This window comes from Idiotropiscis lumnitzeri, chromosome 9, assembly GCF_059441095.1.
Source record: "Idiotropiscis lumnitzeri isolate Australia: NSW breed Sydney's pygmy pipehorse chromosome 9, RoL_Ilum_1.0, whole genome shotgun sequence".
In the NCBI taxonomy this organism is placed as follows: Eukaryota; Metazoa; Chordata; class Actinopteri; order Syngnathiformes; family Syngnathidae; genus Idiotropiscis; species Idiotropiscis lumnitzeri.
Genome location: NC_142399.1, coordinates 8,038,161 through 8,061,711, shown reverse-complemented (window position 1 = coordinate 8,061,711; position 23,551 = coordinate 8,038,161). Strand labels below are relative to the sequence as shown.

The following is a 23,551-nucleotide window of genomic DNA, read 5'->3' as shown; positions in this document are numbered from 1 at the left end:
AGCCATTACTGTACATTCTGAAAGGGGGAGAGCATTGCATTCATATTTTCCTTTGCCGAGAGCACACGGCATCCTTGCGTTCCGTTGTCTTGTTTGCTTTCAAAGTAGGCCGTCTGTGTCAAAGGTACATGTCGTTGGTAAACAATAGGACTGTTACGACCTCGCACAAGGTAATGTTTGATGGAAGTGATTCTCTGTATTATATGAAGGTGGACAAATAGAAAAATGCATTCACCGTTGTAAGATGGTATCATACGTTTCTTTACAAGGGACAACACTGCAAAAATGAAATTCTGGCAGCAAAAGCGAGTACACACCTTTGTGAAAATGTCCAAATTGGGCCCAATTAGCAGAGTGTCATGTGACTTCTTATGGCGTCGCAGGTGTCAGTGGGGAGCAGGTGTGTTAAATTTGGTCTTATCGCTCTCGCACCGTCTCAAACTCGTAACTGACAATGACCCCCGGTGTGTTGGAATTGTATTCGTGCCAAGCGTTTAAAGCACAGTTCGCCATACCGCCAGCCAGTTTAACAGTCTAGAAGGACTTTAAATTGTTTTTTTTAACTAAAAAATGGAGAATACGAAAAAAAAAATGGTGGCAAATTAAACCATAAAACAAGGCACAAGGCGTCTGCAGGCCATGTCTCGTGTGAAATGTCAGTGGCTTTTTTAAATGGCCCTCATTCAGTCACTGAATTGAGAATCATTCATTTCCATACGCAATAATCACAATTTTTAAAAAACTACATACCAAGTTCACCATCGACTACTTTATAGAGATCCATACCTTTGGATATTTAGAGGACTTTCTCAACCTTCGCTACTGTATGAAAATCCCTTTTCAGTGATTAGGGAGTCAGGAGTGAATGAATGATACCAAACACAGCCACTGTTGCCCTTGAATGCAGCTGAGAAGAGCAAAGGGGTGAGAAAACGAAGCACTGTGCCACAAGCCTGCTGTCGATTGGCGCAGCCCGCGGAATGACGTCGTCTCTGATTGGTCGACAGCAGTTTACGGCAGATTTACTGGCTTTATTTTTTGGGAGCTTTAAGAGGTTCAGATGGTGCACGTGGGTGCAAGTGTGAAAAGGAAGGATGGTGTGTGGGTGTGTGTGTGTGTGGGGGGGGTAATTTAAGGTTAAGAGGAGTGTGCAGGGGAGAGGGAGTCTATTTAAAGGACAGCACCTCCCTTCTCATGAATGATTCAACAGCTCTATGCCCCTCCCCCATGTCATCAAGATCAGCTGGAGGAAGAATCGTTGCGGCCAATGGGATTACGCTGCGGGATTGTGTGCGCGCGTGTGCGTGTGCGTGGGGGGGTGCGCGCGCGCGCGTGTGTGTGTATACACAGCTGAGAGTGAGCCTGGACAAGCAGCAGCAGCAGCAGCTCAGCTTCTGTGTTTGCCGAAAATGTAGGGCAGTCGTCTTTCCTTTTTCGCTGTCTGTCTTTTGAATTATCTTTTTTTTTTTCTGGGTGGGGGGGGGCGTGCAGCCGTATCTGCAGTCGCCACGGTGACGGGTACCATTGTCACCACGAGCTCCACTTCCGTATTTACCAAGGCTTTCCTTCTCGTCCTCTCTTCGTCTCGATGAGGATTTACATAGGGGGTCATGTAACCCCCCCCCCCGTAGTAACACCCCCCCGAGGAACCTTTGTTTGAATCAGTGAGAGCGATAGAGGTGCGCCTCAGGATCCAGTCATGAATTCCTGTTGGAAAATTAAGATTCAGGTATGTTGCTTGCTGCCTCTACTCTTTTGTGTGTCATATTGTGTGTGATGCGCTCAAAAATGGGGGCTATTATTGTTGAGCCCCCCACCCCTCCTGCCACAAATGTATGCTTTTGCAGCAGTGTTATGCTTTTCTCTTTTGTTTTGCGTCAGCACCAGCAGCTCTGTTGTGGTGCGCTCTCTTCCTTCCTGTTTGTTTGTGCATCTGCCACATCCTGGGTGTGGAAGCATGACCCATTTTTTTCCTCCCCGGTGCCCTCACCCACTCTTTGTTCAGGTCGATGTGAGGGTGGGGTGCACCGATTGAGTGATCTTTGTTCAGGTCGACCCGAGGTTGGGGTGCACCGGTGTGTGAGGGTGCGCAGGGTGCCATCTCAGGCCCCTTTTTAACACCGACTTGTTTCGGGGAGATGCTCAGGTGGGTTTCTAAGCAGCCCGTGGCAAAAAATGCCCAAAAGAAACACACATGCTAACATTAGCTTCGGCTTTTGCTGTGACTTATGCTCTGCAGTCCCCACTTGACTGCAATGGGCTCTCAAGACCGAACCGTGGCCTCTGATAGCATCTGTTCTTCATTTGCACCTGCAGGGTGCTCCTATTCAAAATTGATATTGCGCTAATGACATACCAGCGCAAACGGCCACAAAGTTTGGCCTCCGAGTCCAGCTTGCCACTGATTTCCCCCGAGTTGCAATAAGCCACACGTGGCAAAGTATAACGAGCCACTTTTCCACTGCAGGAACCTTTTGAGGAACTTTTCGATTTACCCAGAGTTGTGATAATAAAGCGCAAATACGATTGACACATGGACAGATGAGGGGGTGCATCATTTGAACATTTACGCCAATGAGGACATTCAACGGGATTTTGAATTGGGCACACGGAACGAGAAGCCGTGAAAATCTGAAACTGAAAGGACCACAACAACAAAAGCGATATCAACTAGCAGCATTGTGTTAGTTTTCTACTGACACACATAGGCTACAAGGGGTAGTGCAGTAGAATTTTTCTACTGCTGCGTACGTCATCAAACGCATTTTGCATGAATTTCTAAGAATTATTTGATGCTGCAGAGAGCAAACGACCCTGGCCACAGGAACTTTTGTTACCAGGATATTTTAACAGGAACTAAATGCTCCAAGGCTTGTTGATGGAAAAGGCGCTATGCACTGAGAACAACGTGGCAGAGCAATTTCTTGGCCAAAAATATGCATATGACCTTTAAATCTACGCAAATTACACCGCAGCAGAGAGATACAATCTGCTTGACGGCACAATTAGTGATCTGCGCATGCTTTGTGAATTGCTGTCGATGCTTTCGGTTTTGCTCCATTTTTACCGGTTTTACCACACGATCTTTTAATGAATTTGGTTCTCAGTGCTTTCCTGGGGCAAAATGTGTCTGCTTACCATGGCCAAAACGAGGTCACGATTGTTTTGCTACATTGTTGGTTGTGTGTACCCGATCACAAGATCGCACCTAAGCACAAATTTTATATTCTAAAGGACTTTCGGCTTTTGCACAAAAACAGAATAACTGGAATAAAATTGTTGTCCTCGCTATAGCCAAACGCAAGAAAATGTTGTTTGGCTGCGGTTGTTGTTGTCGTCTTAATGCTAATGTTAGCTTACCCAGTTTTTACTATTTTGAACTGGTAAGAGTCTGCTGAGCAGCAATTCTAATAATAAATGCTGATGTTAGATTAGCAAATTTTTATGACTTTGCTCTGGACGCTATCATTATGCTCCGATTGACAATAAAGGGATTTCTGATTCTGATTGCCACTTAGTTGTCGACTCTCGTCTGACTTCCCAAATAAATGTCTCCTTCCCTTCCCATGGCCAAATACAGAGGATTCTTTTTCTCATGCAATGTTTTTATTTGCTAACTTTCGGTCTAATGAATTGACCGTTACTTGGTTTCTACTATTTTCGAATGGAAAATTATTTATCTGTTGGAAAACCACGAGATCTGATCCAAATACACATTCAAATGAACTGATTTGAACTATATTTTGGCTCCCGGCTTAGCGTATCGCATCATGGAGCGATGCACCAAATCACAGCTTTGTGTCAAATCCACAGCTGGGGAGGAGACGGAGATTAAGTCAGTCACATGTCATGGCTTAAAACCTGTTGAAAGGGAGGAGTGAGGAAGACTGGGGAAGGTAGAACATTGTGATCAATCACTTTTCAACTCTGAATAATCAGTCATTTAGTCACAATTAAAACACGGCAACACGTACAGTATTGTCAAAACGCTTTACGCTTGCGATGTTTTATGTTGTACTTAAATTAAGGGTTCAATTGATTTTCTTTGGGTTTTTTTGCATCCTCAAAAAGCTTGAAGTTGAGTAATCGCTTATCAAATGTTTTTTTGCCGTCTCTTCATCCAGTCGGCCAATTTACAAAAGACTTTCGACTTGCTCGTCTGTCACGGTCACCAGATTGGGACGGTCTCTAGAGCAGCGAAATGTCGGAACAGCACGCCGACATGAGCTTTGTACGTCTGCGTCGATGCAAAAGTACAAAAAATTGCTTATTGCGGAGGAGAGTAGCGGTTAGCCTCCTTAGATTCGGCTGTTCCAATCACCTTGACAGTTAAGATTTATACAAGCGATAAAGGATTGGGCGCTGCTGAATGGACAGCATTGACTTTTATTACATCATAAATGACAAAAAATAACTCCTAGCTCAAAAAAATAACTGCGATTTGGCCCCTCCTCAATATTCCGATTGTGATTTGACATGCGATCATTTTTTTTTTTCTAAGTCCTCTTCCCGTGTGTTTTTAACTAACACAAGCAAATTATAATATCTATTTTGGTGTTATAGTCTAGGGTTAGGCCTTTGTTAAAAGGACGAAATAATTTAATCCACATACACAGTTGACAGACTAGCGTAAAATGGAGTGAGGTTCCCCACGACGTGGCGACGTGAGCACGTTTTCATGTTACTTGGCTGCTGTCACATGTTTTCTCACACTTGAATTCAGTGCAGGTCTTCAGCTTGCCCGTTTGTGTTTGTAAAGGCGCAAATGTTGAGCGGGAACAACATTGCCAGGGGAGAAAATCATGTTCATCTGGAAATAATAATCGAAATGTGTAATTGATATCCTAAGTCTTAAATGTGATGATCTTGTCATACACGCAAGAAACAACAATGAATAATTAAAATTAACTTGAAACTGTCTAAAACGTTTTGGTTTTTTTAAATAGCGATGGGCCTAGCTTTGGTTTTGTCCTCCAAGTGAATTTAACCGTCAAAGAAAAACCCACAATGGTCACTGAAATAACCGCAAAACTGCCAAAAGCAGTAAATTAAATACATAAATAAATCATCGCTTTTGTGATCAAACAATCAGTCTGTGTTTTTTTACACTACATTCCTGTTGTATCTACTTTTTAAAACCTTCTCTGTACTATATGTATTTAACTTTTGCTTATTTCGCCATTTTTCTTTTCACGTATTTAAGGGCAGCGTTAAATGTTCAAACAGCACAAGCACATCATGTTACATCGGCTAACATTAAAGTACCTTTTTTCCCCCGTAATTATAGTTATTTTATTTAACCTTTTATTTGTCCAGTCAAGTGAGAACAGATTCTCATTTGCCTCGCAATTGGTTAATGCGTACTTAGCATGCTACACTACTGTGCTTTAATGTTGGTCTTTATGATGATACTTAGAGAGTCCAAAGTATCGTTTGAGGTGGCACTTTGTGTAAAAAGTTAGTGACTCACTTGGCTTCAGTCATTTGACTGCTTTTGTTTCAGATGTTCTCAGGGTTTTTTTTACCCAACAGTGTCTTGTGCTAACACCAAGCAAGCGCTAAGAGCCTCAAAGCTATTAAGCGCCTCTTTAGCATGTTGAGCATGAATCTCCCTTTTTAAAATGTAATTTTACGACTTGACACTATTTGTACGCGGTCAACAGTTCTTCATTATGTAAGCATCTTTTGTCTCGCTCTCTTTGCTAGCGTGTAATTGAGAGATTGTATCACCGGAGTAGCTAGGGTGCACAAACGAAACAGCTAATTAACGGACACAGAGCGGGACTGATTAGCTGTGGCTCAACTGTTTGCTAAAAGTCATAAATAATGAGCAATGTTTTGTTTAAGGGTGTGACTGCTAAGTGCGGCCAACGAAGTCGTCCCGGAACAGTTCCTATCTTTGTTAGCATCACATTTTGTCTTGGGAAGACTGTTAATTGAGACGTACGCTTCCGCTGTCATATTCAATACTGTCACAGTCTCTTGTTTGACCCGAAGCAAGGATGGAGGGCTGGACACTGTCGACGTCCTGATGTAATTACAGTATTTCCACATATATGCTAGCCGGGAGTTATTTACTCAAGTCAAGATGGGAAGTGATGTCCATTACAGGGATGCTGACGTCCTTAAAAAGCCTTCAATGAGATTTGTTTAAATGAAGGATTTTAATGATACGTGGTTACACTTTTCTTTTTTTTAAACCAAGAAAGTGAAATGAGTTAAGGTCCGAAATGGCCCGAAAAAATGGAATATATGCCTGTGAGAATTATCATACGCTCTGTTGTAGTTTTTATGTATTTTATTTTATTTAGCCAGGTAAGGTAATTGAGAACACATCTCATTTGTAATGCAGACTTGGCATCAGATAGTAGAGTAAGTTCAATTAAAAGTTCTAAATATGCCGCCATCATTTACACGATTGAAACGAGTGGTCCAGTCGTATCGGGCAGAAAATTGAAAAGATTGGCCAAAATAGAACAAAGAGGTTAATTAACATGCCCGAACGGAAAGCGCGGGTGGTGGTATGCGTGGTGAGCAGAGAGTGAAGACTAAGGAATGTTTGTTTGTGTTGCTGCTTTGTGTGTATTTGAGTGGGCTATAATTCCTGTAGCATCTATGCTAATTTTTCTTGGCCTGTATAAAGTGTTTCACATCATATGTTGACATTACTCAATCTGTAAAAAGAAATAATGATTTGGTTGAAAACGTAGGGTTTATAGTGACAATCATATTTAACGTACACTTCATCTGGGAGTGACAAAACGGCTTGAAGCAGGCACGCTTTGCCTGAGAGAGTGAGAACAGACCCGACGGGGTTACTTTGGAAAAGTGTCTTTTAAATTTTAAATGCGTTTAAAGCATCTTGGAGGAGTAAAACTAGAAAAATGGTCTTTTATGGCCTCTGACAGATTTTGACCAATTGTGAGGTACAGCCGAAACATTTCTCAAGTGATAATCTGAGGTTATTAGCGACATATTATAATTCATGTTACTGTATCTCTGATCATTTGGAAGAAATACGCAGAAAATGACCAGCGCTGAGCCAGTTTGAAGTCTTCAACGTACACACGACACATTATGAAGTTAACCCCTGTCAGTGGGCTACGATGCTAATGGTCCTTATGCTAGCTTCAGCGCTAACACGAAATGCTGCATTGCCGCGCGTGTCTCGCGTGCTTTCGTTGGCTGGGGAATTACAACGGGATTGTTTCAAGCGGGGAAGACAGAAAAAAAAAATGTAGCGACCGGTGGTTCTGTTGTTACTTTGGCTGCTAAATGCTATCTCGGGTGACGGTCGAACAGCTGTAAACAAGTCAGTACACTCTCCAGATACGTCAACTTCCTTGCTTCCCATTCTCCAGGCCTGTTCCTTTTTTTTTGGCTTGGTCCCATCTGGCTATGTAGTTTATCTCTTTGTGCTCAAAGTCTGCAATGATAGTGTTCTACATTTTTTTTATCGCCACACTGTTTGTGTCTGTTTGTCCTTGTGCTGCGTTTGACGTAAGTCGCCACCAAGTTCACATTTGAAAGCTGCTGTGAAAATCTTGGAAGGGGATGTGACTCCCTCCCATTTCAATTTTTTTTTCCCCGAAATGGTCTCCTTTCTCTGAATGCCTGAGATTCTCAGCTGTAAGCCCTGCTCGGACTTGTGATGTCTGGTAACCTGCATATTTAAAACGTCCCATGTGCGTCTGCTCTTCCGGCCTCGCAGCCACGCACTCACGTCGTTATGCTTTTCATCCCAGCGAGACTGACAACGGGAGGACAGGAAACTGCACCAAGACTGTTTGTCTGGGATGTTCGATAATACTCAGCGTGGCCTCTTAGGAGGGACGAATGAGACAATGTGATGTTTACGTCAATGTCTTCCTCTGTTCGCCGTTACGTGTCCAATGAAGTTTGGATGTAATCTTGCGGGTGACACGAAAAAAATGGACACCTTAACTTCTGTATAGATCTCTCTGTGCCAGAATGACTGCGCCGACCCTTAAAAATATAAGCAACTTCTTAAGTGACATTTTGACATTAACAGTCACACAATTATATATTTTTCCATGGCACTCGTCCTCATTAGGATTGCGGCTGAGCTGGAGCCTATTACCAAAAAGGCTCTATCTCCAAATTTGGCTTTTTGGTTGATTTGAAGCAGACACAGCATCCATTGTTGACGACAGCCTCACTTGAACGCAGCTCATTGAGATAATGAATTTACGGAGAAATCAACATGACGGCAAGAGAGACGCTCCACGTCCCAATTGAATTTCACCCACACCCGCCTCGCTACTGATCTCTGATAACCATCATTATTTTTTTTTCAGTGAAAATGTGATTTGATTTGACTGCTTGTTGATTGGTGTTTGGTGGCGTGACTTCATTTGAATGTGGTTCCGCAACTTAATGACCCCTAACTGCATTAGATGACATCGGAGTGATCCGTGTGACTCCTTGTCTTTTGTCTAATCCCTGCTGTTGTTTACAGAAGGTCACTTTTTTTTTGGGGGGGGGGGACTTCTCAGAAAGTCTTTCTGGGCTTGACTGCGTATTTGTCCAAGAGCTCAGGATTAAGCACAACCATCAGTAATTTGTTCTATGCTTTACTCTCCGTCTTCTGTGAAAATGGCTTTTTCGATGACTTTCCAAGAGTGGTCATAATAAAGCTGGTTAAGAGGTAAATTTTCCATTCATAGGCTATTGTGTCATATTCAAGCCCTATCAAAAATGAGTTTAGATAGTCAGAGATGTCCCGGAGGGCTTATAAGGCTTGACCTTGGAATGTTCCGTACCAATTAAGTGGAAAGAAAATTAAAAAAAAAAACTCTTCTTACTCCTGTCATTGTTTGACTCGTTGGGTGAAACTTGGCTTTAGGCTTCGTCACTGGTTTGAACAATGTCTTTGTTTGGCCAGTTGTGTGCACAGTGATGTTTGTATTAAAAATGGGATTTAAATTACCATCACATGCAGGTTTGTGTGTACCTATCGTGTGGAGGCGGGTACGATACTGGTGTGTCTTGTTCGACAACGATGACTTAAGATACAAAAAATGTGGAACGCCTGTAAAAAATCAGGTGGTTTATTAAAAAACAAAACTGAAATTCAAAGGGTGTCTAAAAGCGGAAATGGAACACGGCTCATGAGAAGATCAATGCGGGCAGTTTAGTCATCGTTTTTCAATATTCAATTGCTTTGATATGGAAGATTTTCGATGTGTTTGAAGTGCTCATTCCTTGTTTAGTTTTTTTTTTTGCAAATTGCTCAAAAAATGATGGTCACTTGTCACACTGCTCGTTTAAGTAGCAGTTTAAAGGGTTTAATGATCGCAACAGACATGCGAATATCTTTTAGTCCATCCGTTGTTTTCAACATTGGATGTTAGCATTAAGCTAGCACGCTTTTTGTTATGTTTGGTTGATCATTGTGGTGTTTCAATATAGTGTTGAATTGTTTTGTTTTGTTTTTTTGTACCAGTAAACTTCAATTTGGAATGACAAATGAACCCTGTGAAACATTTGGAGAGCTGTGCGAAAGTGTGAGAACAGGAGCGAAGGAGTATTTTAAAGTGTTTTATAAGTGTGTTTCGATACGTTGACACCGAATAAGGGTAAGACGGATGAGACTTGATAAAATAAGCAGACATCCTTTATATCCTAAAAAAGACAAATGTTGCTCTTCGTTAAAAAGAAAAAACTCTTCATGTTTAATTGCCTGTGTACACAAAACATAAGCAGTTTTTGTGATTATGTTCTGTCACTTAGACGCCTTCGTCATTTTCAGTTGCCAACGCAAACAAGAGCAAACCGGCACGTGCTGCGCTACAGAGCCGATTTGGCCCGGTGAAGATTTGTTTGTATGCAAAGCCCTTTTGAAGCCCGTGTGAACTTAGCGCGCATTATGTAACCGCGATTGACTTGTCATTAAGGAGCCGCGCGAGGCTCCTTAGCACCAAAGCGACATTCGGCTCAGCACCCCGCAGTAGCAGCAACGACGGTTCTTCATCAGCGAGTTTAAGTAGGGAATTGAGCATCATTACCGCCTCCAAAACACAACTTGACTCGAGTTTTCTCTTCCACTTACCACGTACTTGTGCACTTAATAAAGTATGGATAATAACTCGGGGAACAGTAGAAGCACCAGCTTCAAGTAAATCAGAAACGTATTTTATTAACTTGCATCTCGACACACAGCTGATCAGCTGGATTGCATCTGCATTCATTTAGCATTTTCTACAATAAAGTCCTAATTTGCAGATCGCTCAAAGATGTCATTGATTGGATATGCAAATTTAAGACGTTATAGCACAGTCAGTGACCTTTTGTGCTGCCAAAATTAAAAAAAAAATCTGTCCATCCATTTTCATGCACAGTCAAAACCCATTTGGGTTCGACCTGATCCACTGTGAGGCAGACGTGCTCACCATTTGCCCACCACGCTGCCCAATATTTTCCAATTAGGACTGAATGATCTTGAATGCTGTTGTTGACTGGAGCTGTTTTCTTTTCTTTTTCAGAACGAAAAACCTCTGGGTCACTCAGCGAGCAGATCCAGCAATATATCAAAGGTAAGCACGGCACAAATACTTGAGTTTAACCGCGGAATGCGAGGTCATTTTAGCTATTTAAAAATCTGAAGAAAGTGGCTTCTGTTAGACATTTGATGTTTTAAAATCATCTATCGGTGCTGCTGTTTGTTTTGCAATTAAGTGGCGCTGGTAAAGTTTTAATCTTGGTGTGTTCTCCAAGCTGAAGTAAGTCCAGGGACTTCCCATTTTTATTTCCCTGGTGCGAAAAAGGAACACATCTATTTTTTGCATTTTTTTCCCCCCCACCTCAACACACCTCTATTCCCCCCCCCAATGACCTCAGTCTATTTTCTCCCTTCTTGCCTTCCCCTCCCTTGCAATCCTCCTGAGCCTCCTAAGAGGATCAACCTTTTACTTGCGCTGAGACATGTCAGGGTCACTTAGCGCGCCGCCGCCAACGTGTCAGCCACGAGCGGCTGCCGACTTTTAAACGCCAGCGCGATGCGCATGCCGTTACCGCGGCCCACATGGTCGCTTTTAACGGCCGCGTTTACCTTAACGGCGATGTGGCGACAGGCCGGTACGACTTTAGTGACTTGGAAAAAAAATTGTCTGTGATATTCTAATATAATTACAGGGGACCCCCGTTTATCATAGGGAGTAATGTTCCGGACTTTTCATAGGTGATGAGGTTATAAAAGTTTGGGATTTTTCTGTAAAGTTGGTGTTGATTGCATTTTTGACTTTTTATTTTTAATTTTTTTAATGCACTTTGTTTTACTTGGTTTTCAGGGTGCGTTTGTTTACATTTTTTGAAAATGCCTTGTTTTAGTTTTGTTTTATTAGCTTTAGTATTAGTTTGTTTTTCCTAATTATAAATAAATAAAAATATGAATTAAAAATTAAAATATAAATTAACAAAGATGAAAACAAAGAACATAATTACTGTAATTAAAGTTAAAATATTTTTTCTGTGTTTTTTTTATTTTTTTTATTTAAAAGCACTCTAGTACTCTGCTAACTATAAGAACCTTGATGCATTCACGCACACATTTTGTACGGGTAAAATAATCCCCTTTTCACAACCTTGGTCTCGGTTACTCAGGCTAAATTGTGGGTAACATAACAACGAGCTTGAAATGTGAGCAGCGCTTCTCAAATTTGACAAGTATTGATCATAACCGGAGCACACATCTGCCAATCAGATTCTTTTTCCCCCTCTATGGGCGCTCGCCTAAATGATAATGTCCTCAGCGGCGAATCCGGGAAAGGTCATTTTGGACGGGCCAGTGAAATGAGCTACTTGGGTGGATCTTGATCCTCCATTTGCTGTCTGAAAAACACTTGTAGAAACTCATGGCCGACATCGAGGCACTCTAACGCAGCCACAGCATTCAAAGAGAAGATACTTTTTCCCCCCAGGAAGTAAATTTAGCTAGTTTGCGGAAATGCAAAAGAAGGTACTCAAATTTTTAAATGCTGGGAGAGAAACAACAAATGACAAGTCTCCCAAAATACTTCATGCTGACTTGCTAGCCACGGCTAACAAGTCAGCAAGCCTGATCTTGTGAAAAAGAGTCTTTTAATATTAATAATGTATTTACAGGTCGAAACTAATCTTTGAATACACTTGACAGCATCTCCGAAGAATGAAATGCTGAGCCCATTTAAACTCTGCTTGCTAACCAAAACAGCAGCAGCTCTTGATGACGTAAACTAAAATGTGGAGTCTTTCGACATGTTGGGAGCAAACTGCTAATATAAGAAAACTAAAATAAATACCTCTCCGTGCCTATCTTTTGGAACGATCATTTTTCATGCGGCTTTGGTATTGAGTCTCATTAATGTTTGGGCGTGAGTGTGAGACTGCATCATGATTATTTGTTGAGTTACTGAAATAGGGGCTGTCGAAGATGACCTCCAAGTCGGATGAAAGGATTTTCCCATTTTTCATCAGGCCAAGACTGCAAAATAATTTCTAACGCAGGTGAAGATTGTTCATACAGCAACGCTGCAGTCAAAGACAGAATTGCGATTCAAGTTCATTGAAATGGCAGATGATGCCGACTGCATTCCCATTGTTCACGCACTCTCTGAAAGATCAATTTTCAAATAATTTGTGTAATTGCAGATATATATAGAATTATTTTGGTTTATTTTTTTATTTTTCATGCGTACTACCAGGCGGCCTCACAGGACCGTGCTCTTCATGCGCTTGCTAACTAGATGTATGACAAAAATGACATTTTTTAAATATGGACAAAATTGAACCAGATGTCAAAGGGTTTGAACAAATTAAAAAGTAACCTTTGCAATTCATTCATTCATAAAAATTTCCATTCAAATGAACTGTCACCGGTTCTTGTGTAAAACAAAACACACACTGTTGTTTGTATACTTTCACGTTAGTCATGATTCATCACATGTAGTTCCTCGACTATGTGCCATAACTGTCGGCTTGCATTTATACTGCGGTCGCTGTTCTTTAAAACCCTGACTTGAGGTGTGTGCGATGGAGCAACCGGCTCGTCACATCTATCATTTGCTCTGATAGCTGAGCTGAGTGTTACCTGGCAACGTGCCAAACGTATAAATGGCTAGTATATCCTTCCTGGTAATTATGCCTCTCAGCAAACAAGGTAGATTGTTGTGTTCAAATTTGTTGAACATATAATAAACTGCTTCCTATTGATAATATTCCTGATGGAGAAGACCTGTTTGAAGCCCGGTCTTCCTTCTCATGATGAATATAACGACATAAAACAACAGTAAAGGTGGAAAATATATAAACGAACGTGTTATATTGTCTGTCTACATGTGTTGCGGCACCATGTTGATGCTGTTTGTTACCCGTGGCAACGGTCTTTCCCACTATGGGTTAGCATTAATTTAGGAGCCCTCCATAATTAAACATTCTCTTTAGCTTAATGCTAAAGAGAATGTGAAATGCCATAGACGGGCTCTTGTAAATTAGCATAGCTGTTGTGAGAGTGTGGAGTGTGAGGCTTTCCCCTTACTTGGTGCTCTGCTAGGTCAGGAGGCTTATCTGTAGCCTGGTTGAGAACAGTGCCAGACATGTGTGTGTGTGCGTGTGGGGGTGTGTGTGCGTGAGTGTGTGTACTTGTTTCGGATGAGCAAGGAGGGCTGGAATTAAAGTATTACACTGGTCATGAAGTCAAAGCAGGCGAGCCGCCGCTCAGTAGGCTGGTGTTGAGCTCAAGCCAAACATCTGGCGGTGGCTCTCCGAATTGAAATTGTTTTGCAGTTTTGTGCAAACTGGGATAGGTTTTCGGCTCGTTGCTCCTGCTGATGATGCAGAACTTGGAGCCAAACCATGAAATGTTTGTTTCATTTGGAGCAGTGTTTCTTGGGGTCGGATTACTCGTGGGGTCCTTATTTGTTTTGTTGCAACATAGTCATTTGTTGAATGCACTAATTTTCTTCAATTGAGTGCATGTTTCTTTTTGAGTACTTTTAAAAATGGGTAAAATGTATTCACACTAACTGGTTGAACGGTATAATTTCCATCGAATATTCTTTCTAGAAGAACTACTTGTCAACTTCCACTTGCATGTTTTTCCTTGTCATGTGCTGAACACTAGGGGGCACTTTGTAAAAGTACATAATGTAAAATGAGCAAATAAAAAATGTACAGACTGGTGGATTTAATTGAGTAGGAAAATGGATGCCTTGCTGTCTGTGTGTGTTGGTATCGGTTTATAGTATCGGCACATTTGTATCGATACAAGTACAGACACGATAAATTATGTAATTATTGGGTCTTTTTGTATTCATTCACATTCAGACTTTTTTTATTATGAAAACATCCTTATTTGTCTGCAAAGATTAGGATTTTTTTTATATGTATTTATATAACTTTTTTTGCATCTGCTTTCACATTTGTCATCTTAATTGAAATGCACGGAAAACATCCTTATTTTATTTGCCTTGAAAGTATTCTCATCTGTGTATCAAATTGTACCAATAATCATAATAATTAATATATGTATATAGTCATATTGTTTTCCAGTGCTAAAGTCTCCCTGCAGAGTATTAAAGAACTTAATGGTTTTATTATTGTTGTTATAATCAGTGAAGTGTCCTGAAAGGTATTGTTAAATTTAACGTATTAAAATTCAGCTCCATTTACGAGTCATTTCTTAATTCATTTTAAGTCCCAACTTTGATGTAATAGTTAAGAAAAGTTTTCCTTTTTTTCTAAATTGTTGCATTAGCTCTAGATTGCCACTTCTTGTCCAAGTTGATTTGCAGGATCCAGATTGAGGGGTCTCGAGTGGCACGTTAATGGTCGGACAATCAAATCAAACGGCTTCTCGTCTCATTAAAGCGTCACCGTGCTTTTTAGGAACGTCTCAAAGTCACACATTTTATTCCGTTCATTAGCAAACCGTACGACATGGCGACATATTGCCGTCATCAAGCAGGTGGCATCTGCCCGGATCCCCCCCTGGAAGGGGTGATTATGCTTGGGAGACATGTTGCATAATGCCGTTATGCTCATTAATTAATTGGGAGACGTTCATTAAAGCGACAACTGCAAATGAATCCTTAAGCCACCTGTGAGGAGACATGCCGTCAGAATCAACATGGCGTCCTTTGTCTTACTGGAACAAGGATACCAAGAATATTGAGGAACCGCTTTCCATCGCCTCCCACGGTGTCGGATGCCATGACTACCTGTCTGCAAGTTTGAAGTGTTTCCAGCTGACGCCAACGGGCCGCTCGTGTCATGTTGGCAGCCAGGTACTCGTTTCAAGCGGCGTGTCGTGTCCGCCTGCGTCGTTAAATATAGCCACCTTTGCGCAACGGCCATTTGCATGACTGATCTTACCCCGAGGGCCTCCAGACGTCCACGGGATTTGAACTTTGTCTTCTGGACTGGAAATAAACAAATAGAGCAGTTTAATGAGGAAAATAGCTGGCAGGTAGCTGGGAAGAAGCCTACAGAAACATTTAAGGCGCTGCAGTAATTTCTGGCAAGGAACACGCCATTTGCGTAAATTGAAAAAGACCCCGACGTCCACAAGTTGTAACATTTGGATTCTACACCAGAAATACGAATAAAGGATTTATAAAAACATGGTAGTTGATAGTTTTCGAGAGGCCTAGGAAGCTGCAGGAATTTCTGGCGAGTACTTTGTTCGACACACAATCTCGATAAATGTCCATGAGTGTGGAGTGGAAATAAACATGAAAATGGGATTTCATAGAGATCATATAGTTGGGGAGGTTGTAAAGAGGCTTTAAGTAACGTGAAAGGATCTACTGAGATTTCTGGCAAGTACTGACTGTCCTATATGTGACAACAATCTCCATTTGTGTGGTTGTTCTTATCGCCATTGCCGAGCTGTCCACAGCGTGTGGGATTTGTGTTAGGAAGTGGCCATAATCATAAAAATAGTGGTCCAGACAGTGCATGTGACAGGAATTTCTGGCAAGTATTTCCTGCATCTTAAATGTGACAACGATATGGATTTAATGAACATCAAGAGCGGTTGGAGAGGCTTCTGAGGTGCATACAGCAACATTTGCAGTATCTGCAAGACTTTTTGACTATTCCGCTGTTAAAACCTACACGTGTCAACAATCTTCCTTTTGCATGACAACAATCTCCTTTTGCATCTTGTCAGGGAAGCCCATCTGTATAGGGCATGGCAACTTTGTGTTATAGAGTAGAATATACAGGTAAAGAAAAAATAAGAGCTGCAGGAATTTCTGGCAAGTACTGGCTGCAACCTACACATGACAACAACATCTAATGCCCAGTCATCCACGGGGTGTAATCATTGCATTATGAAGTGGACACAATGATGAACGTAGTGGTCCAGGTTTGTCCTGAGATAACCTGCATTGCTCCTTTCCAATCCAAATGAGATACTCGGGTGTGTGATTCATGAATGAGTAAAAAGTGAAAGGATGTCATTGATGGGCAGGCTGAAGGGCAGATAGCATGACATCACAGCCATCTATCGACCAGTGTCAAGCCGTCGGCTATAAAACGTCGGCGCGGTTGGAGATTAAATCAATAGCTAATTAGTTTGATGCTGAACTGGTCAGGCTCGCTTTGGATTTTACATTAGCAACGCCCCACAAGAAACCGGTTAGGAACGCGCCACCTAAGCCTCTCCATTCTGTGGAAGTGAGGAGTATTTCTCAATATGTGGCCCTGAACTCATGATAGGAGAGCAAATGAGCACTGTGATTGGCTAATGTTTGGAAAAAGGTGGGGCTTGATGTACAGGTCTGCGGTGTTCTGACAGCTAAAGGGTAACGTTAAGACTCGCTCGTCATCGTTGATTGTTCGGACAGATTAGTCATCATCTATCATAACGGCTATGGAATGGACGCGGATTTATTTACGCTATTAGAGGTGATATTTCCTGTATTATTCATGAATCCTTCAGACTTTCTATTTCTATACCGTAGCAGATGAAAGTAAATGTGAATAATTCATCTGCTGTCTTTGCATACGCTTTGCTGACTCCACATTAAAGTGCGCCTTGTTGTTTCTTTCAGGCCGGCAGTCTGACTTCAGTCAACGCTCCGTGCAGCTTCTCAAGAACGTCCGTTTCTCCCTCCAGCCAAGACATCTGCAGGTACGCCTCATCGCATGTTGGTTTTGATAGTGGTAGACAAAAGAGTTTGGGATATTCATCTTACGTCAACATTTCTTGGTGAATTAACCTCTAAACTTTTGAATCCACGCCCAGCTGTTGGATGTTTCAGAACCATCTGAAACGTGAAACCAATCATGATCATGAGATGTTCACACGCCTTTGTAAAACTATTGAGATTTGAATATGTTGGACGACACAAATTTGGGAACAGCTCATGCACTTCAAACTAAATGTCGACGGTTCTTGTGGGGAAAAAACAATTGCTGTTTGTATACTTCTGAGTTGCGGCTGCTCATGTTGAAATCTTTCAGGGTTGATTGCATCTCAAAAAAATGACACCGGCAATTACACATTTTAAATGCAATGAAAAATGCGTCTGTTTCCTAATTTGCCTGAAAGACAATTTTCTTGCCATCTAGTGGTGAACACTTTTATTACAATTAAAAACTGCTGCGCTAATCTTTTGTGAGCAACATTGAATAGTTTGGCAGGTGCATTCAAATGTTTAGAGGTCAGATTGGGATCCATAATCCATGTAAGGGTTCTGTATTTTTTTTTAATAAAATTTATAAAATTCAGTGTCAGTTCCCCAAAACCTTTTTATTTCTCTCAAATGTCCATTTTTTTCGCTTTTCTTTTTTTGCCTTTCCCATTCCCCCTTTTTCCTGCTGTCCTTCACCACTATGTGTCACTCTCCATATACATTCAACACACACACACACCCCCCCACACGCACACACCCCCACGAGCAGTGCAGATGAGGAGCGTCAGAAGCAGACCGCGGTGGTTCTCTTGGCTCCTTACGGTAAAAGCTCGGAAGGTTGCAGCGGTGTCACGGTGACCACCGTCTGCACGGACTCGCCGCCCGCCTCCAAACAGCGGGATTGGCTCTCTCTGCTGCGGCCCACGCTGGGCGGCACCTGCCCCCCCGGCCAGCACCCTCACGGCCCGCTCCGTTTCTCCATGTCGCTCAACGACGTGGGCCAGCGCGTGGACGGCCTCTATCGCGGACTGCACTTTATCGACCGCACCTGCTCCGAGGGGGAGCTGGAGACCAAGGCCGGGGACGCCGTCCCGCCTCCGGGCGGCGCTGAAACGAGGGCGGCGAACTCTGGAGTGAACGGTGGTCCCGACTTGAGTCGGGTGTTCTCGGCGCACCCCCACCTGGTCCCTTCTTTTACTAACAACTACACGTACATGCTGGGCCCTTCCATCCCTCCTCCGCCACCTCCTCCTTCTGCTCCTGACCACCCCAACCCCTCGCCCAGCGCCAACTTCCTCCGCCTTTTCCTCCCCTTCTCCCGATCATCAACCTCATCAAGCCTGCCCAAGTCCTCCAGCGCCATCATGGAAGGCAGCGACTTGGAGTTTGCGCCCGAGGAGATGACGAAGGGCGTTCATTTGGCGCCGCTTTGCTACATGGACGAGGACAGCGACCTGGACCGCTGCCCGTCGCCTATGTCGGCGAAAATGGAACCGCTGTCGCCCTTTTCGCTCTCGGGCGACTGCTGCAGGTGGGTGACTGTCTGGATGGTGTCAACCACGCCTGCCTCCCCTGTGACGTGGTAGTGCCAACGCCACCCCCAGTGATGCAAGTGGAGTAGTAGACGCTTCCTGTGGGCACACGCCCAGTAGAGGCCTTAGTACACACGCACACACACACGCACACACACCCCCACACACACGCACTCACTCATTAGTCCTAATTTGTGTTTACCCAGCATATCCTTTCCAGGGGTCCTCAACGGTTTATGGCGGTACCGATGCACTCTTTCAAAGATGAGGCAAAAAATAACCCAAATTTGGGTCTGAAAGGAACCTCGCCTGGGATAATTGTTGAAACCAAAAAGTTGGGTTAAATGAATAACCCACAAAAGAATACAATTTTGGGAGACCGACCCAACTTCAAATCACCCAACAAATGTACCTAGGTTGTTGGGTTTTATACAAATGAATAACCCGTTTTTTTTTTTTTTTTTGGGGGGGGGGTAGGTTATTTATTTAACCCAACTTTTTGGTCATTAACAACCCAAAAAGCCCAAGAATTGGGTCGATCGCTTTTTGACCGAATTAGGGTTATTTTTTTTACCTTTTTTTGGGGGCGGGGTTTTAATCGTGTTCCCCCATGCTAGTGACTTTAGTACTTCATATGAATGGCCTTGAAGTGTTTTTCAAGCAAATATGTACTGTAATAATGACGTGAACCTTAACCTGCATTAACTTAAACAGATTACAACTCGTTCCGACTTGCGTACAAAATTGTGTTGCCGTTGTAAACCGAGGGAACCTCGTTTTTACTTCAGTACCATTTCATTATCCCCTTCTGTGTTTTGTGGCGTCATCCTTGTGAACTTTAGCGCTCATCAGCCGTCAAAATATTATTCAGAACGAAAACAAATGAGTTGAATACGGTTTTATATTATTTATAATACCTCCTATTTTTTTTAGAACATGAACATTGTGTTCCATACAAATAACACTGCCCTCAAAAAGTGAGTTTAAATTCCTTTTTTATGCAGACTGACATTATCTGACCGGAGATTATCATGAGAAAAGTGAACATTACCGTAATTCCTCAAATATGGGTAAAGAGAGTCACGTTTCCACTGCGATTAACGGGGGTTCCTCTAATACAAACTTGAATGATTTATATGAATACCTTGATGGCAGAGTCTATGAAAACTGGACATTGTGTTGCAGCAGTAGTTCTTTTATTGGCTCATTAGACTCCGCCGGTGTCCCTAATGTATCGTCTTCCAGCTGCATTAGTCGAGCCCCTCGGGTTTTCTGCTGTTTTTACCTGGCTGAGGTTGAGTGGATTTAGCAAAGTGGCGTCTCACGTGCCGATGGGAGTGTTTACGTCCACGCTGGGCCAGTTTTATACGTTAGTCTCAGCTGTGCTCTTCATGGACAAACACGAGACAGAGGAAGCCGAGACGATGGCGCGGTGGATTAAAGGCGTCAAATTGGTTTTGTAGTCTCGGCACACACACACACACGCGCGCGCGCACACCCACACCCAAACCAACAGCGGCGCATAATGGCAGCTTCCTGTCAGGTGGCTTGGAAACATGAGCTCACAGCAGGTGATTCGCGTACAATGCTCTTTCGCGAAGCTTCTTTCACCGTCAGGTCGGCAGGTAATAGAGAGTTTAGCGTGTACTGTTGGCTCGTTATCCAAACTCATAGTGACTTAAAAAGCCAGATGTACAGATTGAAAATAGCTGCAGCCTCCACATTCTCAGCACCTCCTCACCACACTCTTGCAGACATCAAATATTTATACTCAGGGTGGATGGATAGATTGCAACAGAATGTAGCACAATGTGCCCAAATTTTTCTTCTTTGGGTTTTCTTGCAACCCAATGACGCCTTTGCCCCTACTAGCTTTGTGTCGCCATTAGCATGCAGTGTTGTATTCGCCTATTACTCAGTTAGCTAGCTAAAAGATGGACTGATAAATTTGATATGTTGCTTGCTAACGAAAGAACCAATTTTCCAGATTTGCGATGGACAGCTGGATTGATATTTAAATAAAGCAAATGGAGCAGTTAGTTGGGTTTTTTTTAAACAAATTTTTAACGAACTAGCTAAAAGATAGATACTAGATATTGGATCATTTCCTTGCTCCGTGACTAGCAGATATCTAGATTCAAGGCAAAAAGATGAAATATTGACGATTTTTTTTTTAGGTCCAATTATTCAAGCCTGGACCACCTCATTAGTTTCTTTATTGCAATACTGTGTTCCTGAATGATTATTCTAAGATGTCGCAGGCTGGATTGTGTAATTGTGTTTTTTTTGTTTTTGCCTGATCTCTTGTTTACTTTCAAGAATCAAATTCTGCCAGGCTACGTCCACTCATGAGCACAACTATAGAAGGTCAATTAGTCACACATTGGATGATCCCAAACACACACGGCAAAGGCATTATAAAAATAAGGATCGTGTTGGACAGATTAGACCTTCTTCCACATCTGGCAGAAAAGGGCTCCGCCGCCATGTTTCCGTCTTTCGGACAATCCGTTAAATAGTTCAACTGCCACGATAACAGTCTTCTGGTAGTTACTGTTCATATAATATTGCGAGCATTAAAGAGAAGGACCGGTAGAAGTTAAGTAGAATTTTTCAATTGGTGCCATGACCCGGATAAGTCTGTTTTATATTGTTTAATGCATTTTTATAAAAGATTTTATGACTATAATCAAAAAGTACAAGAATTGGACAGTAAATTTCTTTGAAAGTGAGTAAACTAAAAGAAAAATCAGGGAATGTTAAATTCCACCACAGTATGTTGGATGTGTCTGGTGGTCCATCCCCGTATGTTCATGTTCCGCTTCAGGATCTGCCACTGCGAAGGCGACGACGAGAGCCCTCTGATCACGCCGTGCCACTGCACGGGCAGCCTGCGCTTCGTGCACCAGTCGTGTCTGCAGCAGTGGATCAAGAGCTCGGACACGCGCTGCTGCGAGCTCTGCAAGTACGAGTTCATCATGGAGACCAAGCTCAAGCCCCTGCGCAAGGTATGTCACAACAACTCCCCCGGAAGCTCATCGGCATCTTATGATTTAAATGTTGGGTAATGAAGTTTTATTGACACTTAATTCTGCCAAATTCATTTCATGCTGGTTTGTTGAATCCCAATTTTTTGTGATACTATGGCGTAGCACTCACTCGATGTAGTTGACATCTCCATGTGTTATGTTTTGAAAACAAGCCTCATGTTGCACTGGCTCTGGATCACTTCTAAAAATTTAATATCACGCCCCGGGCAGCTCCAGGAAAAAAAAACAAATCCCGTAAACGCCCCAATAATATTTGCTCTGCGTGCACTTTTTTTAACTGTTTGAATAAACATGACTTTAATTTCTGGCAAAGCTGCTTCCAGTCACTTTTGCTGGTAGCAAGCTGCCAGTACTGGAGAAAAAAAAAACACATGCTACTGTCGTCACCTAACTTCAAGTATGCTAATACCTTTCACAGCGAGCAGATTCCGAGCCTTCGCTACTTTTATGCGCTTAACAGCGTCAACGTGTGGTGGCGTTTTTGGCTAGAGGGCACTGGCAGTCAGATTTACAAATTTATATGCCAAAAACCGTAGCAGCCTGACACTAAGAAGCAACCTCCATAGTCTGTTAGCTAAATGCTAACATACAATAAGAAACTTCATAGCCACGCGGGCTAATAATTAGCATCAATGTGGCGGTGTTCGGAAACACAAATTTTGCTGCCATATTTGATGACACGCCATATAAAAATGCTCACAGGCATATATTCTTTATCCTCCATGAAGAATAACTAAAACTGTATTACTGTCGTAGTGAGAATCCAAGAGAGGAGCTGAGCCTCCTGTAGCGGTATCCTGACCCGCTTAAAAATGTAAAATAGGGCTGTTCTGCATCCCGAACTGGCTAAATGTTGCTCTGTTTAATTTTTTTTATGTTTAATTCCCACAGTGGGAGAAGCTTCAGATGACGACAAGCGAGCGGCGTAATATCATGTGCTCGGTCACCTTCCATGTCATCGCCATCACGTGCGTGGTGTGGTCGCTCTACGTGCTCATCGATAGGACGGCGGACGAAATCAAACAAGGTTAGCACTTTTGATACCTGTTATCACAGTATTTGATTAAAAAAAAAATGGAATTTTGTCTCTATTGGAGGGGGTTCTCCCCACGGTTTCTCCGATGCTCCCCATTTTAATTGGGAAAACGTATATTGAATGTTTATCAGCGTTATTTTATCTTGTCACGCTGGTGCTACTTTGTGCGCTCCAACATTTTTCAATACTACTTGGTTGTCAAAAGTTTGAGAACCAATGCTGGAGTCTACTGCTTGCCAAATAGTGAGCCCACCGTCATTCTCCTGCTTTGCCCCTTTTGCGAGTTTGGCACGGTAATAATCACACATTATTGGGATGATTCAGATTTTTCTTCTGCTGGAGCATTTTGAATTCTTATGAATTGTGGCTTCTCATACCTCATCCATATTGAGCAGCGCACAGATGGACTCACAAGCTGGGTGGGTACATTTAGTCCAACCTGATGATTCACTTGCAAGGCTGCTGTCGTGCTAAACCAGCCAGACGTTATGGTTGTTTTTTTTTTTTTTTAATGCACTCTGTTAGGCAACGTTTTTTAATACATAAATATATTGTTATATTCTCTTTACTCATGCAGCCCGGAGTATTCCAGGTAAAGATTTTAAATTTTTCAAATCATTTCCACACCCATCAGTCTCGTGTGTTTTCACTCAGTGACCCTTTAACAGTAGAATCTGAAATTTAGAACTCCCAAAAAAGAAATACATGAAGATTCATTAAAGCTGTGATTTTCCAATTGTGGAACAAAGGTGCCCTCTGGGGGTTCATTGACAGTTCCGTTGTATTTAATTTTTT

General features: G+C 42.4%; 1 protein-coding gene across 3 annotated transcripts in view; it reads left to right on the top strand.

Annotated features, from left to right (window-relative positions):
- marchf8 (membrane-associated ring finger (C3HC4) 8) overlaps window positions 1-23,551 on the top strand; it is a 58,841-nt gene that overhangs the window by 30,537 nt on the left and 4,753 nt on the right. Inside the window, exons 1-7 of one of the 3 annotated variants that reach the window (XM_088304026.1) lie at window positions 1,187-1,729; window positions 10,506-10,556; window positions 17,055-17,134; window positions 17,908-18,669; window positions 21,498-21,678; window positions 22,612-22,747; window positions 23,334-23,348. In XM_088304026.1, the coding sequence (XP_088160152.1) occupies window positions 1,700-1,729; window positions 10,506-10,556; window positions 17,055-17,134; window positions 17,908-18,669; window positions 21,498-21,678; window positions 22,612-22,747; window positions 23,334-23,348 (1,255 nt within the window). In that variant the 5' untranslated portion in view covers window positions 1,187-1,699. Of the gene's footprint in view, window positions 1-1,186; window positions 1,730-10,505; window positions 10,557-17,054; window positions 17,135-17,907; window positions 18,670-21,497; window positions 21,679-22,611; window positions 22,748-23,333; window positions 23,349-23,551 lie in introns of those variants that run through there. The other 2 variants (XM_088304023.1, XM_088304025.1) reach the window with 2 other exon arrangements.